Here is a 17,580-nt window from a genome sequence, read left to right on the forward strand (position 1 = left end):
TTGACGGAATTTTAACAATTTAACTTGCTTAAAAAACATTTTTAAGGTAAATTTATTTGCTTTTTTTTTTATTCTTTGTTATCTATGTGACAATTAACTGTTGAAAATTTTATGACAGAGTTTTATTGCTGCTTTACAAGAAGAACTTACAGAGTACTATAGACTGTTATCAGTTTTGCAGGCACAGGTTAGAGCATTTAATTTTATTAGGTTTTATTGGTTTGGTATTTGGTAGTAGGGTGTTGTTCTGAGCGTAATGCGTTCTCAGGCGTATTATTCCACAAGACGTACACAGACTGTGCTAAATAATTCTACATACAACAGAAGTATATTCAACTTTTATTTCTTGTAACACAGTATTAATACAATACAACTTTCTATCAGACTAGACCTTTCTTCTCTACTCTATACGTCTTTCTACTGTGATATTATTTTCTCTTCCTCCCAAATTTCCAATATCTATAACATTTTACTATTTATAATCAACATGCAAATTAGGGGCTTCAGAGTAGGATAAAATGTTCCCTCCAAAAGTTTCCTACCAAATTTATAACATGATTGGTTTATAAAGCAGACCTAGTCTAAAACATCCTTTATCTAACCACAGGAAAGCACAAACATAATGTTATGACAGTGATCATTTAGAATGATCACCTAGGGCCTGTTTCTGCTGCAACTGCTCAAAATATGGTATAGAAATACGGTATAAATACAGTATTTTTTATACCATAATTTTAATACCGTATTTTTTAATACCTTGTTTCTGCTAAGAATACTTCTTGGGTGGTCGTGTTAAAATTCATCCTTTTTACCAAAATTGCCATTCATTTATTTGGTCGATAATTAAAAGTCGCAATAAAGGAAGTTTTACGCCTCACTTTCAACAGCCTAGCCCTAGTGATAGAGATGTTGTGAGTATATGGCCCGATCTCCCAATATCCGGGCCAAAACATCGTAGCTTTCCCTCCCCTTCCCCCTCCCCCACACAGATTTATATAGTAACCGTAACGTCTTCGCTCCACATTTTCGCCGAATATATCTATACACATGTGTAAAACAGCTGACAGCGACAGAAAATAAAAACACGATGTTGACCTCATGTCGCAGGTCAAAAAAAATAAGGTATTTTTTATTGGCAGCAGAAAAGGGTACAAAAAATACTGTATAAATTTGTAAATACCATATTTTATCCACAAATTTTGTGGGGAAAATACGGTATACAAAATACGGTTATTTTTTTATGAGCGCAGTTTCTGCTGCCAAAAAAACATGGTATTAAAAAAATACCGTATTAAATACAGTATTTTCTGGGCAGCAAAAACAGGGCCCTATTGTCATTGTACAAAATCTTATTATGTTTTTTCTGTACAGATTTGTGTGTACCGATTATCTAAAAAAAATGTTATCTCAATGATTTTAAATGTTTACACTATTATCTGTATAATAAAAGCTTTTCAGCGTGATCACTTTACCGTCATCAGGCCGCCAATTTGTGAATTCACCATATCAATCATATTTTCATAACTGCCTTTCAGATATCAATTCAATTTACTACACATAAACTTCAGGTCAAGGCTCAACATATAAGCACAAAAAAACATATGCATACGCAGAAACTTTGCAGGCAATTTTGCGTCAACATTTTGAAATGCTCAAAATCAATTTCTAATAAATATTCTCATTCATCCAGGTAGTATTAATTTTAGAAAGATATCAATTTAATCGACATGATAAATTCCCATTAACTCTAAATGTCAAATAACAACACACATCACATGAAAGTTAAATAATCGTACACTCTCTAATAGGAAATTTAATGCAAAGTTGTGTTAAAAAGATACCTATTTTGAATCTCTTATAGCTCATCAGAATCCACGGTGACCCCCAATTTTTTAAACTTATTATGGATGCCAATGAGTTCTAGATATGATTTAATGTACACATTTGACGTACAAAATGTTATGACGTCATCATCATATGGTCACCTTTCTTTTGTCATAAATAATCACATTCAACAGAGCGCATCTCGCTTATATGTGCCCGATTCTCTTTCAAATTTTAATATGTACTTGAAACCATTTATCTTTCTCATAAGTTGCCACCATTTTCATTTTGATGACGTCATCCCACCTAAAAAATTAAACACCTTATATTTGAATATCTTACAGCTTGATGTTTAAAACTGATATTTAGATATGAATTCATATAAAAATTGCGCACATTTTAGTTGAAAAAGATACAAAATATTGGCAAAATTATGCCTATTTTTAATCTATTACAGTTCCTCAGGAACTAAAGTGACCCCCAATTTTTTTAACTTATTATGCCAGCGGATATGTTGTAGACATTAATTCATTTAAAAATGATGTTGTGACGTCGTGATATGGCCACGCGAATGGAAAAATAGGAATTTTTTCTCTTTCTTCATAGCGTATCACTAATGATCATCAGGAATTAAATATATTGTAGAATTTACTATATTAAAGGACAACTTCACGGGTTACCATAGTTTGACAAGGTATTAGGAATGTACATATGTTAAACATTTTATGTTTAAAATGTGTTACTAGAAATTATTCACGCCTTTAGTAATGTTTGGCATTGATATCTTCAGAGTAATTTAATATCTTGTGTAATGTTTTATAAAGCTTAAACAAGAAGATGATGAAGGGATGCAAAGTGACCCCAGATGCTCTTTGACTCTACTTAGACTTTCTGTATGGGTTCTTGATCCCAAGCAACGACTGAAATGGCTAGCCCAACTAGTAGACTACTGTAAAGGTAAAGATTTTAATCCATATTAAATTACTTGAATCTTGTTTGAAGCCTATTACAACCGCTAATGTAGAAAACGCCAGCTAATGTCGAAACAACCGTTAATGTAGAACAATCCACCGCTAATGTAGTAAAACTTCCAGCTAATGTAGAAACACCAACAGCTTATGTAGTAAATATAAATCAACACCAGCTAATGTAAAAATGGTCAACAGCTTATGTAGTAAGTGAGAAGCTGTCCCTTAACAGAGGTTGTTGCTTACGATGTGTGGTCGTTTTGCTTACAAGAGGTGGAAAGACTGATAGCTAAGTAAAGATTTATGCATTTGCACATGATTTAGACTCTTTTGTAAAATATATAACATTTTCTACATTAGCTGGCGATAGTAACTACATAAGCTGGGAGGCAATTTTCGTTACTACATAAGCTGTTGACCGTTTTTACATTAGCTGGTGTTGATTTATATTTACTACATAAGCTGTTGGTGTTTCTACATTAGCTAGAGGTTTTACTACATTAGTGGTGGATTGTTCTACATTAACGGTTGTTTTCGACATTAGCTGGCGTTTTCGGTTAGCGGTTGTAACAAAGCTTCATATCATTACTTGTCAAAAGATGGTTAACCCAAATGTCTGAGTGTATATTATTATAACACACATTTGCAATTTGATTGATTAATTGTGCATCCCGTGTCATTCGGCATTAGCCCTACCTAATGGAAAAGGTGATAATTAACATGCTCTAATGCATGTTCAGCTTTGAGTAAACTTTTTGAGAATTTTTGCCATGTGATGTTGTTGACATTTCGAAATCAGCCTGTAGTGCACGCTGTCTATTATAATTGTTCTACTTCGCATCTAAAGTTAGAGCACTGCCTTTTTTAATGGCCTAGCTTCCAGGCCTATTATTTGTTAATAATTTACGATGGATAAATTGAATAGATGTGTTATAAAACATATATTTTTAAACTTTTATCATTAAAACTGACAGTCTCGTGCTTAATGTTTTATTTAGATAAAAAAGGAGGAGCATTATCCTCAGCCATTCATTCATATGCAATGCATGGTGACCCAGATGTACATGGACTAATGCAACATGTATTGAAACTAGCTGCATACCCAATACAACATTTTATTGATAAATGGATTTATGATGGACAATTAGAAGATCGATGTCATGAGGTTAGTTGTTTTTATTGTTAAAAGATATGTACAAACATACAAATGTGTTGTTTCAATTATCAGGTTTTTTATTGTTTAAGAGATAATTGGGTCAAAGTTGTCAAATGGTAGCCATTTTTATTTTATGCAAATTAGGTCATTTATAATGACCAGATTGGGGTAGATTTTGGATACATACATCAGCAAAAAAACAAACTTTGCCTTTTGCTTGACTATTTTTACCTATCTAAAACTACTAATGGACATTACTTCAGTTATGACAGTATTAATGAACACATCTTTATTATAGTTCTTTGTTGCTGCTGACCCTACTGTTAAAGATGTAGGGCTATGGCATGAACGCTATTCCCTCCGCAAGTCTATGATTCCATCTTTCCTATCAATGGAACAAGCATCAAAGGTAAATTAAAATTGTCATTATACTGTAATACAAAATTAACATTCCTTCCAAAATTTGGATTATCTCATGTTTTACACATTTCATTATTATTATTATTTATTATTTCTTTTGGTTTGAACATTTTTCTATTTTTTGTTTGTCCTTTTTTATTTAAGATAATTTCAGATTTATAATTTATGTTAAAGAGATACAATTCTTGAATCCCTCTAGTGATGTTGACTCCACGGCCTCTTGGGGTAGTGTGTTTCAAAGATGGATGGTGTCTGGAAAGAAAATACCCTTGTACATGTTCTGGTCTTATGTATTCTGAACCTCTGGCTGTGACTTCTGATTAACAGTCTATAAATTGCATAAAGGAACACTATATTTATTTGAATTGGTTCAAAGAACTGAATTTAAAACTCTTCTGCTATATGAAATAGATAATCATTTACATACAAATTCCATTTAGATTTTATTGATTGGAAAATCAATCAACTTCATTCGACAAGTTTGTCATGACCATTCAGTACTTAATGGGCAAAACAAGTTGAATAAAGAAATGTTGAAGAAAGATCATAGATGTAAGTACCAAACAATATAATTATTCTTTATACTGGGTGGCCTCTTCAGTCAAAGACTGTTCTTCCAGAGGACCCAGTTATGATGAGTAGCTGTGTGTGACAGTTGTAGCCCCCAACTCTTCTCGAAAGATGTACTAAGATAGTCCTAATCCAAGAATACTTGTTCTACCACCAGGACCATGGAGCGAGTGAATCCTTGTCTGTGTTTATGGCTACGTATTACGGTTCCACTGTCTTAACCGCATATTTCTATACGACTTGTTTTTTATTGCAGTGAAGCAAAGCAACCAGCAAGTTCTCATCCATACAGTAATAATATGGGACACATTTCTCTTTAGAACTTTTGTCATTTTGCACTTACTGTATAAGAGGTGGTCTATTTAAATTTTTAAGCAAGCAGGGTAAAAAACTAATCACTAATCCATCCTCTATTTTAGATAAAGATTTTGATATAAATTAATATATTTATGTACTAACAAGAAAGAAACTGAAATATATGATTTATATTATTGCAGCTGAATTGTTATTTAATCAGGATTTGGATGGAGGTTTTCAAGAGATTATCAACACTGTCTACAAAGAAACAAGTAAACATCTTTTAGACATATTTTTCACCAAGTACAAATTTTTGGATCATCTAAAGGTAATATTTTAATTTAAGCATATTTCATGCATTAAACAAACTAAAAACTACATAAATGGATATGATTACAATTTTTCAAACAAAAAATACTCCTCACCTATAAGAATTGTCTTGGCTATAACATACTGAAATTGATAAATCTGAGCATGTAAGTTTACATTCATGTATCAAATGTACATTTCCATTTGTAGCTCAACGGCGGGTAGATCATAGGTATATATACTCTACGCTCACACTAAGGTCAAATTTTCTTTCGCAAAATTTGTGAAAAGTCGCAGATTTTTTTCCCGCAAAATTGAAAATTCTTTAGCAAATTTTAAAAACCATGAAAATGGCTAAATTGTTTGGTAGATACATCAATTAAATATATAGGTTGTTGCTTGTATTATTTTTATTTTTATTCATTCCAAATTTGTGAATACAATACAAACCGAATTCAAATATGTTAGGCCTATCTACTGCAGCCTCACCGGCCTGACGCGATACCAGTCACCATGGCCATAGCCTATAGGAGGCCTATTCAATGGTTGACTATGTCACAGCCGAGTCATGTATGATCGGCTTCAGGCCTCTATCAATTATCAGCATATGCAGCCTGCCTGGATAAAGTTTTTTATCACAAACAATATAAAATAATAAATAGTTTTCATTTGTGTTTTATATGCTTCTTATTCACTCGCGAAAACATCGTAACACACACCACAAAGGAACTACGACATCGGAATGTCCATGCAGCATGTTTGTTATTGTGTGATATTTTCATCTATACACATGCGCAGTTTGTTTGTTCGTAATTACAATTACTACGCATGTCTTTTCATAAAATAAATTCTCCTTAGTCGAGCGCGTGTACATTTACAGATAACGCGATTTACAACTACTCACCTGTACAATTAATAAGCCTCCAAACGGAAAACTTGTTTTGATTTATTCGAGTGACGCGAAAAAAATGTTTTTTTTTTGCACATTGACAACTCCAATCGCAATTTGCGAAAACGTGAATGGTTAGCGTGAGCATAGATATACTGTATTAACATATCTTTTAAGATTAGTAGTCTGAGACCGCTGTTACCTCCGTAATGATAACACTTGCTTTTTTTCAATAATATTCCACTTTACATGAAATTCACTACACTGCCTGAGACAACAATCCAGGGGATTGAAATAAAATGTCAGTTCTTTTGATCTTGATGTTCCATCACTATTATTATGCAAATTATGTTTTTTCACCCTGAGAAATATCCCGACTACAGACCGTGCTACAATCGTCAGCAAATTGCCAGATGTTTTTATATTTAAATCAGTATCTTGTCATTCCTGCATTTGCCTAGTAATACATGCGATGACCTGGAACATGTGACATTCTTTTTGAAATTCCTAAATTTGATTGAATTAAGATAATATACATCATTATCAGTGGCCATGTGCTTAAACAAAATATATATATATTTGAGTGTCATCACTGTCACTACATATGTGATGACATAGGTTGAACTTTGGTACAATCTCAGTGATATGAAGCATATAGATTGAAAACAGCTGATGTCCCAAAATTGACCCTAAGAGTAATCAAGAAAAATAGGATTAGTCTTGGACATTCCAGAAGAAAAGTTAGAAATGTAAGATGCAAACCTGCATTATTTTCAATAAATGTAAATAATGATGAAAACTCTCCAAAAGCAGCACTGAGATCAAATAAAATATGTGCAGTGAGCATCATTTGATACATTTATGAGTCAAGTATACACTGAGCCACCCATTAAAGCAAGAACATAATTGTTTAACCGGTCAACACATTTAACATACAAATGATATAAAGTTGCTGGATATTACTAATAATTGCTTTTTATGAAATCAAAATATGTTATACTATACATTAAAATATTTTTGGTGAGAGAGAATGGTAAATATACTTTTTTCTATCTTCTCTAAAACATGAGAACAAAAGTAGAACAATGAAAACATCAGGTCAAGAGTTACAATGCTTTATATTTAGGTGATCATTTAGAATAAAATGATCACCTATTGTTATTGTATGAAATCTTTATTCTTTATTTCTCTGTACAGATTTTGTGTAACAGATATCTCAAAAAGTTTAATGTCAATGATTACCAAAATTTCACAATGTCTTTTAAATACTTTAACTTAGTCCTAATAAGCTTTTCAGCGTGATCACTCATCCGTGACGTCATTTATACGCCATTTTGTGAAATCACATTATCAATCATATCTCCATAATTCATTATCACATATTAATGAAATTCACTAAACGTAAACTTCAGGTCAAGGTAAAAATATTAGGAAATAAAAACTTGCACGTTTCAAGGTCATGCACGTGAAATCGCGTGTTAAAAATTGAAAAAGCTCAAAATTAAGTTTTGATCAATTTAGAGCATAAATTAGGCCGTTTGCGTGTTTCAAAAAATTACTGCGCAAAAATGCGTTTTTGTGCGCGAGATTTTTAAAAAGCGTAAAAATACAAATTTTTTTTTTAGAAATCGCATTCTACTCACCATCCTTAGTACATTCACCAAATTTGAGTCCGTTCGGACTTAAAATAACGCTATACGAGCAGGTTAAAAATGACAAAATGCGCACATTAATTGCATCAAAGTGCTGAAAATGGTGAAAAATAAGGCATTTTTTAAATGAAAATAATTCTTCAGAATGCACGATGACCCCCAAACTTATTCTGGTAGCCATTGAGTTGTAGATATGAATTCATGTACAAATTTGACGTACAAAATGTTGTGACGTCACCAAATGGCCACTCGAATTTAAAAATTAGGTTTTTTTCTCTTTCGTCATAGATTATCAGAGCGGATCTCGGTTATTTTGTGCTCGATTTTCGCTAAAATTTTAGTATATGATTGCTCAATTAATTATCTTTCTCATGAGTTGTCAACATTTTCATTTTGATGACATCATCATACGTAAAAACTTGAATAACGTAGGTCGTGTAATTTCACCTACACCATACATTTGAATACCTTACAGCTCTTCAGAATTAAATGTGACCTTGATGATTATAATTTATTATGAAAGCTGATGAAATGTAGATATGAATTCATATAAAAATTAAGCCTATCGGATGTTTTGACGTTATGAAATGGCCAGTTGAAGTTAAAAAGTAGTTTTTTTCTCTCTTTCGTCAAATTTATACAAATTTCAAAGAGCGCGCAGTGCGCTTCTACGTGCCAAATTTTCTTCCAAATCTTATAATTTTTTGCTCAATTCATTATCGTTCGAAATTGTGATCTTCAAGTTTATTTTGACGTCATCATACCAAAAAATTAGAACAAGATGTGTGTTCTGTAATTTCACCTATGCTACACTGTATATAGATACATTATATACTGTACATATTGTATATGGCATATAATAGGCACAACTCAGCACTATAAGCGTATAATAGGATGGTATACATCAACATTTTCTGATCGTATGTTAACGTACGTGCATGTAAAATAAAAATTAATTTCAGTAAAATGATAAAAATGATCACTTATAATTCGTCAAAGTGACGAATTAAATTCTAGTCTACTTTGTATTTGTGTTTAGGCTATGAGGCGATACTTGCTGTTGGGCCAGGGTGATTTCATTAAACATCTCATGGACTTGCTTGAGTAAGTAAATGACAATTAGTGTATTAATACAGTAGCAGATAGAAGCAAATACTTTTGTTTTAATAACTCTTAAATATAATATTTTTTAGAAAACTGGAAATAGGAAAGAAACAATAATACAACTTTTGATAACATGGTTTTGTGGTACTTAGTTACAATATTTATTTTTTTAAGGGATGATTTGGCAAAACCTGCCAATGTCTTGTATTTGCACAATGTAACTGGTGTATTGGAGACTGCCATCAGAGGAACTAATGCCCAATATGATGATCCAGGTATTCTCAAGAGACTTGATGTTAGGCTATTAGAGGTATGTTAAGTAATTATTAATGGATTGAGTGACGTATTTAATAATCAATTAATCATAATTTTCACAGTATTTCAGAAATTAAATACTTAGTGTATAACCTTTAGCCACATGTGCTCAATATGTTAAGGAAGTACACAGATCTTTGATGTCGAAATGGTAGACTTTCAAAAAGTAGTATGAAAAGTGGTAAAAAATAAACAAATGCTTGGTAAATTGTAGATAACAGTCCGATGAAATCTACTGAAAATAGTGTAATTGTGTTATAAATATAATACAATATTGTGTGTATAAATGTGGATGGGCGTTTATTAGATTGTTGGGGGGTGTTGGGGTGGTAATTATTAATTGATGTTTTATTGGGTAGGTGTTCGGGGCATTTATTTAAATAAATACCATCCTAATTGGTATAATCAATACAGTGAGCCATTTTGGCCTAAAAAGTAAGACGTTTTAGACGGCTTGAAACATGGGCATAAGTATCCCAGGGTCCTAACAGATAGCGCACAGTATACAAAAAGTCCTGGCAGCTTACTCAAAACTCGGCTATCAGGGTTTCATTCAATTTCAAACAAAAGCTCTTATCATTAGTTCTCTCGATATTCCCCACAATATACTCCTATGTTTTATGAATATATTTAATTTGATCTTTATGTACTACTATACCTTCACAAGCGCGGTCCGAAAATAAAAAAAAGAACTAAAATGGCTATCGCCACCAACGGCCAACTTAGTTGAAACCAACCATGCAGGAAGTTGCAAGGTGATTGACACACCTTACCATGAACCCGGAAATTACTTCTACCGCGCGTAGAGTTACAAATCTGCCGATGAAATCAGAAATTTTGTTATAAAACTCTTTATAATATCTTCCTAAGATAGAAATATGGAACAATATCGTAATAGTGGAAACTAATAATGTTGTTATCAAATCTACGTTTCGCGGTACATCTGAGATAGATAAGGTAGGTATCCAAGGCGGAGATTCGTTCCGAAGTTTTTCCATTGTGCTCGCCTATGTCAGAATTAACCATAATTTATATATAGATACCATTTTTCTACCTGTTTTTTTTTTTTTGCCTTTAGAATAATCTCTGTTTACAATTCTATTCAATAATTATACGCATCGCCATATCTACATAGAAATACATAATATGAAGATTAGCATTGAATAAATAGCATTGATTATATCTATCTAACAGAGTATTATATGTTATACACAATTTCTCGTTACCATGTGTAGTAAGCTATGTCTTAACTTTAGAATTAACAGTTAAGTTATAATTAACTTACAATCGTAAAGCATCATTTGTTCTAGATTTAAACCTAGATAACCACAACCACCTTGGTCGAATACACAATTTCTTATCAATAACCACGACCACCTTGGTCTAAATCATAATGTCTTCTGTCTATATCGCACCGCAAATACTCTAACGAAGAAGCACCTGCAAAATGCAAATCGCACATCGCCGCCGCCAACGATGACAGAAATATTACAAACCAACAGACAGACCAACGAGGAGAGGGATGTCCAACAAACCAACCAACCAACTGGGCTATGACATTTAGAGTTTCCACATTTTAAGTTTAATTTGAACTGTTTATTTAAGGTTATATGTACATTATTTCTAGTCATTCTCCGTAAACCGGAAAATGCCAACTTTATCGTCCTCAAAAAGTTAAGACGACAGAATTTCACGCTAAGCTCTGCCCACTTTGTTAAAGCTCATGCATAAATTATTCATGAGCACCCTTCCTGTGGCTTCCCATCCTGTTTCGTAAAGTCCCTATTGTCTTAACCAGACAGGCGTACATCTGATGAAATAATTTGTTCATAGTTCATTTAATATATTGTAACATTGTTGAGTCATAAGAAATATTGAGTTAACTCTGATGGCCTACTTTTATGAGGCTATTAATGAAAGGTTACTTAAATAGTAAGTAGTTATAAATGTTTCATATTCATTTCTTTCATAAAAGCCTAACTGTCCTATTCAACTTGGCTTTGAATAGATCAGTAAATCTTTCAACTCTGGAAAATATTCTTACTAATTAAACTCATAGTGAGTGAGTGGCCGGTTAAGACAGTGGAATCATAATCCATAGCCATAACATCGGCAGGGGTTCGAGGCTCACTCGCTCCATGGTTCTGGTGGTAGAACAAGTCTTCTCGGATAAAGACTATAAACCATAGGTCCAGTGTATGCATATTGTTCGTGTGTACTTTAAAGAACCTAGTACAGTACATCTTTTGAGACAAGTAGGGGGTTACCTCAGTGTACTAGTTCACACACTGTCGTGGACAGACGTAATGGCGCAGTAGTTGGCTGCCGATGACACGAGGTGACCCTTAGAGGAGAAGAATGTCTAAGTCCACAGTGCTCTGATCTTCATGAAATAGCGCTATATAAATGTCGCATTATAGGTTATATTATATTATATAAACATTAGCAATCTTACTGAACCATGGAGATAATAATATAAAGCTGAAGACCATGGTACAAGTACTGTATGACTATAAAATTTTACAGGTATCACCAGGCGATACTGGTTGGGATGTCTTTAGTCTTGATTATCATGTGGATGGGCCAATTGCAACAGTTTTCAAGTCGGAATGTATTATTATGTACCTACGTGCTTTTAATTTTCTGTGGCGTGCAAAGCGTATGGAATATATCTTAGCTCAGGTATGGCGTGGACAGATGACCTATGCTAGAATGCTTAAGGCAATTCCAGGTATGTGATATTTAAGACCGAAAACATTGTGACAAGTATTGCCATTATATATGATTATTATTATATACATTATTAAGTATTTCTTTCTTTTCACATAAAAGGTTGAATTAATACAGACAATAGCGTTGTTTATTACTATTTTTTAATACAGACATGACAAAAAGTTTTGATAACACCCAAAAACCCAGTTCTACCTCTCCTGTCTTTTATTAGAAATGGCACCGGTCTTACATCAGTGTCATATGATAGCTGCTGAGATGATTTACTTTGTACAACAAATGCAGTACTATATCAACTTTGAGGTAATTGTAGGCTTTATTTATGTTTGTGTCAGATTTTAAATACTCATTTTCAGCTTTAATTACCATAGTCCACATAAAACACTTTACATTTAATTTAATTTCATTATTTATTTGGTCTATTTGAGTATATACATAACAAAAAAAACATGATAATTTTAGGCTAATAATGTAGTGGGGTGCCATTCTGCTTTATGCAATTCAATGCTGTACAATGCCTAGTGATCAATGCCATTTCCATTATTAAGACTTTTCCAAAACCCAACATCTGGGCCTTGCTCAGTTTTATGCCACCGACCAACCCGCCAGGTGCATTGTATATAATAATGGCTTCTCATCTGCATTTTACTAAGAGCCTATTTTGCTTACTGGACACAGTTTTAACGTTGTGTCATTCCATTAATAACTGGACTATACTTCTTACTATACGGCCATACTGCGTTGAAACACCGGTTCTCGTCAGATCACCGAAGTTAAGCAACGTTGGGCCCGGTTACGTTCTGGATGGGAGACCGTCTAGAAATCGCGGCGGGTGCTGTATATACTGGAGAGTGATGTTGTAATGGTAATATCGGACTAGCATGTGATAGGCATGGGTTCGAGGTTATCTGTACCATACTAATTGCATCCTTAGGCAAGATGCTTTACTCTCATTGCCTCATCCTTCGGATGGGATGTAAAGCCGTTGGTCCCGTGTACTTAACAGTGCACGTTAAAGAACTTGGTCTCCCGGTGTGCTGATCTGGTAGGCGCTGGCTGCCGTGGGTCCGTGGAGGGCCTAATCCGAATTTCCTCAGTTTCCAGTTAAGCTTGAGGACAAATATAAATACCTTTACCTTTTTACTATTAAAGATTAAATTGAAAATTGTTGATCAATTCAATTATATACAAACAATAAAACATATAATACATACAATACACATGCTAGACCCGGGCAACTCCAGCTTTGATGTCCCAGCCAAGATATAAAACATACAATGCACATGCTAGACCCGGGCAACTCCAGCTTTGATGTCCCAGCCAAGATATAAAACATACAATACACATGCTAGACCCGGGCAACTCCAGCGTTGATGTCCCAGCCAACATATAAAACATACAATACACATGCTAGACCCGGGCAACTCCAGCTTTGATGTCCCAGCCAACATATAAAACATACAATACACATGCTAGACCCGGGCAACTCCAGCTTTGATGTCCCAGCCAACATATAATACATACAATACACATGCTAGACCCGGGCAACTCCAGCTTTCATGTGCCAGCCAACATATAATACATACAATACACATGCTAGACCCGGGCAACTCCAGCTTTGATGTCCCAGCCAACATATAAAACATACAATACACATGCTAGACCCGGGCAACTCCAGCTTTGATGTCCCAGCCAACATATAATACATACAATACACATGCTAGACCCGGGCAACTCCAGCTTTGATGTCCCAGCCAACATATAATACATACAATACACATGCTAGACCCGGGCAACTCCAGCTTTGATGTCCCAGCCAACATATAAAACATACAATACACATGCTAGACCCGGGCAACTCCAGCTTTGATGTCCCAGCCAACATATAATACATACAATACACATGCTAGACCCGGGCAACTCCAGCTTTCATGTGCCAGCCAACATATAAAACATACAATACACATGCTAGACCCGGGCAACTCCAGCTTTGATGTCCCAGCCAACATATAATACATACAATACACATGCTAGACCAGGGCAACTCCAGCTTTGATGTCCCAGCCAACATATCAAACATACAATACACATGCTAGACCCGGGCAACTCCAGCTTTGATGTCCCAGCCAACATATAAAACATACAATACACATGTTAGACCCGGGCAACTCCAGCTTTGATGTCCCAGCCAACATATAATACATACAATACACATGCTAGACCCGGGCAACTCCAGCTTTGATGTCCCAGCCAACATATAAAACATACAATACACATGCTAGACCCGGGCAACTCCAGCTTTGATGTCCCAGCCAACATATAAAACATACAATACACATGCTAGACCCGGGCAACTCCAGCTTTGATGTGCCAGCCAACATATAATACATACAATACACATGCTAGACCCAGGCAACTCCAGCTTTGATGTCCCAGCCAACATATAAAACATACAATACACATGCTAGACCCGGGCAACTCCAGCTTTCATGTCCCAGCCAACATATAATACATACAATACACATGCTAGACCCGGGCAACTCCAGCTTTGATGTCCCAGCCAACATATAATACATACAATACACATGCTAGACCCGGGCAACTCCAGCTTTCATGTGCCAGCCAACATATAATACATACAATACACATGCTAGACCCGGGCAACTCCAGCTTTGATGTCCCAGCCAACATATAAAACATACAATACACATGCTAGACCCGGGCAACTCCAGCTTTGATGTGCCAGCCAAGATATAAAACATACAATACACATGCTAGACCCGGGCAACTCCAGCTTTCATGTGCCAGCCAACATATAATACATACAATACACATGCTAGACCCGGGCAACTCCAGCTTTCATGTGCCAGCCAACATATAATACATACAATACACATGCTAGACCCGGGCAACTCCAGCTTTCATGTGCCAGCCAACATATAATACATACAATACACATGCTAGACCCGGGCAACTCCAGCTTTCATGTGCCAGCCAACATATAATACATACAATACACATGCTAGACCCGGGCAACTCCAGCTTTGATGTCCCAGCCAGCAGTGATACATACAATACACATGCTAGACCCGGGCAACTCCAGCTTTGATGTCCCAGCCAACATATAATACATACAATACACATGCTAGACCCGGGCAACTCCAGCTTTGATGTCCCAGCCAACATATAATACATACAATACACATGCTAGACCCGGGCAACTCCAGCTTTGATGTCCCAGCCAACATATAAAACATACAATACACATGCTAGACCCGGGCAACTCCAGCTTTGATGTCCCAGCCAGCAGTGATGCATACAATACACATGCTAGACCCGGGCAACTCCAGCTTTCATGTGCCAGCCAACATATAATACATACAATACACATGCTAGACCCGGGCAACTCTAGCTTTCATGTGCCAGCCAACATATAATACATACAATACACATGCTAGACCCGGGCAACTCCAGCTTTCATGTGCCAGCCAACATATAATACATACAATACACATGCTAGACCCAGGCAACTCCAGCTTTGATGTCCCAGCCAACATATAAAACATACAATACACATGCTAGACCCGGGCAACTCCAGCTTTGATGTCCCAGCCAACATATAAAACATACAATACACATGCTAGACCCGGGCAACTCCAGCTTTGATGTCCCAGCCAGCAGTGATACATACAATACACATGCTAGACCCGGGCAACTCCAGCTTTGATGTCCCAGCCAACATATAATACATACAATACACATGCTAGACCCGGGCAACTCCAGCTTTGATGTCCCAGCCAACATATAAAACATACAATACACATGCTAGACCCGGGCAACTCCAGCTTTCATGTGCCAGCCAACATATAATACATACAATACACATGCTAGACCTGGGCAACTCCAGCTTTGATGTCTCAGCCAACATATAAAACATACAATACACATGCTAGACCCGGGCAACTCCAGCTTTGATGTCCCAGCCAACATATAATACATACAATACACATGCTAGACCCGGGCAACTCCAGCTTTCATGTGCCAGCCAACATATAATACATACAATACACATGCTAGACCCGGGCAACTCCAGCTTTGATGTCCCAGCCAACATATAATACATACAATACACATGCTAGACCCGGGCAACTCCAGCTTTGATGTCCCAGCCAACATATAAAACATACAATACATATGCTAGACCCGGGCAACTCCAGCTTTGATGTCCCAGCCAGCAGTGATACATACAATACACATCGCTAGACCCGGGCAACTCCAGCTTTGATGTCCCAGCCAACATATAATACATACAATACACATGCTAGACCCAGGCAACTCCAGCTTTGATGTCCCAGCCAACATATAATACATACAATACACATGCTAGACCCGGGCAACTCCAGCTTTGATGTCCCAGCCAACATATAATACATACAATACACATGCTAGACCCGGGCAACTCCAGCTTTCATGTGCCAGCCAACATATAATACATACAATACACATGCTAGACCCAGGCAACTCCAGCTTTGATGTCCCAGCCAACATATAATACATACAATACACATGCTAGACCCGGGCAACTCCAGCTTTGATGTCCCAGCCAACATATAATACATACAATACACATGCTAGACCCGGGCAACTCCAGCTTTGATGTCCCAGCCAACATATAATACATACAATACACATGCTAGACCAGGGCAACTCCAGCTTTGATGTCCCAGCCAACATATAATACATACAATACACATGCTAGACCCGGGCAACTCCAGCTTTGATGTCCCAGCCAACATATAATACATACAATACACATGCTAGACCCGGGCAACTCCAGCTTTGATGTCCCAGCCAACATATAATACATACAATACACATGCTAGACCCGGGCAACTCCAGCTTTCATGTGCCAGCCAACATATAATACATACAATACACATGCTAGACCCGGGCAACTCCAGCTTTGATGTCCCAGCCAACATATAAAACATACAATACACATGCTAGACCCGGGCAACTCCAGCTTTGATGTCCCAGCCAACATATAATACATACAATACACATGCTAGACCCGGGCAACTCCAGCTTTGATGTCCCAGCCAACATATAATACATACAATACACATGCTAGACCCGGGCAACTCCAGCTTTGATGTCCCAGCCAACATATAAAACATACAATACACATGCTAGACCCGGGCAACTCCAGCTTTGATGTCCCAGCCAACATATAATACATACAATACACATGCTAGACCCGGGCAACTCCAGCTTTCATGTGCCAGCCAACATATAATACATACAATACACATGCTAGACCCGGGCAACTCCAGCTTTGATGTCCCA

General features: G+C 36.1%; 2 protein-coding genes and 1 pseudogene across 4 annotated transcripts in view; 2 read left to right on the forward strand and 1 right to left on the reverse strand.

The window, feature by feature from the left end:
• The window catches only part of LOC144842685 (beta carbonic anhydrase 1-like), a 307,431-nt gene that overhangs the window by 109,235 nt on the left and 180,616 nt on the right, over positions 1–17,580 (reverse strand). The gene's annotated exons all lie outside the window — the stretch shown is intronic.
• LOC144842634 (gamma-tubulin complex component 3 homolog) overlaps positions 1–17,580 on the forward strand; it is a 64,784-nt gene that overhangs the window by 20,513 nt on the left and 26,691 nt on the right. For all 3 annotated transcript variants that reach the window (XM_078699116.1, XM_078699114.1, XM_078699117.1), the window contains 10 exons: positions 119–187; positions 2,649–2,781; positions 3,791–3,957; positions 4,247–4,357; positions 4,809–4,920; positions 5,436–5,563; positions 9,125–9,189; positions 9,364–9,499; positions 12,031–12,235; positions 12,449–12,537. In XM_078699116.1, coding sequence (XP_078555242.1) covers positions 119–187; positions 2,649–2,781; positions 3,791–3,957; positions 4,247–4,357; positions 4,809–4,920; positions 5,436–5,563; positions 9,125–9,189; positions 9,364–9,499; positions 12,031–12,235; positions 12,449–12,537 — 1,215 coding nt within the window. The remainder of the gene's footprint in view (positions 1–118; positions 188–2,648; positions 2,782–3,790; positions 3,958–4,246; positions 4,358–4,808; positions 4,921–5,435; positions 5,564–9,124; positions 9,190–9,363; positions 9,500–12,030; positions 12,236–12,448; positions 12,538–17,580) is intronic.
• Positions 12,958–13,078, forward strand: LOC144843957 (5S ribosomal RNA; annotated as a pseudogene).

Source organism: Antedon bifida, chromosome 5 (assembly GCF_963402885.1).
Source record: "Antedon bifida chromosome 5, ecAntBifi1.1, whole genome shotgun sequence".
Classification (NCBI taxonomy): Eukaryota; Metazoa; Echinodermata; class Crinoidea; order Comatulida; family Antedonidae; genus Antedon; species Antedon bifida.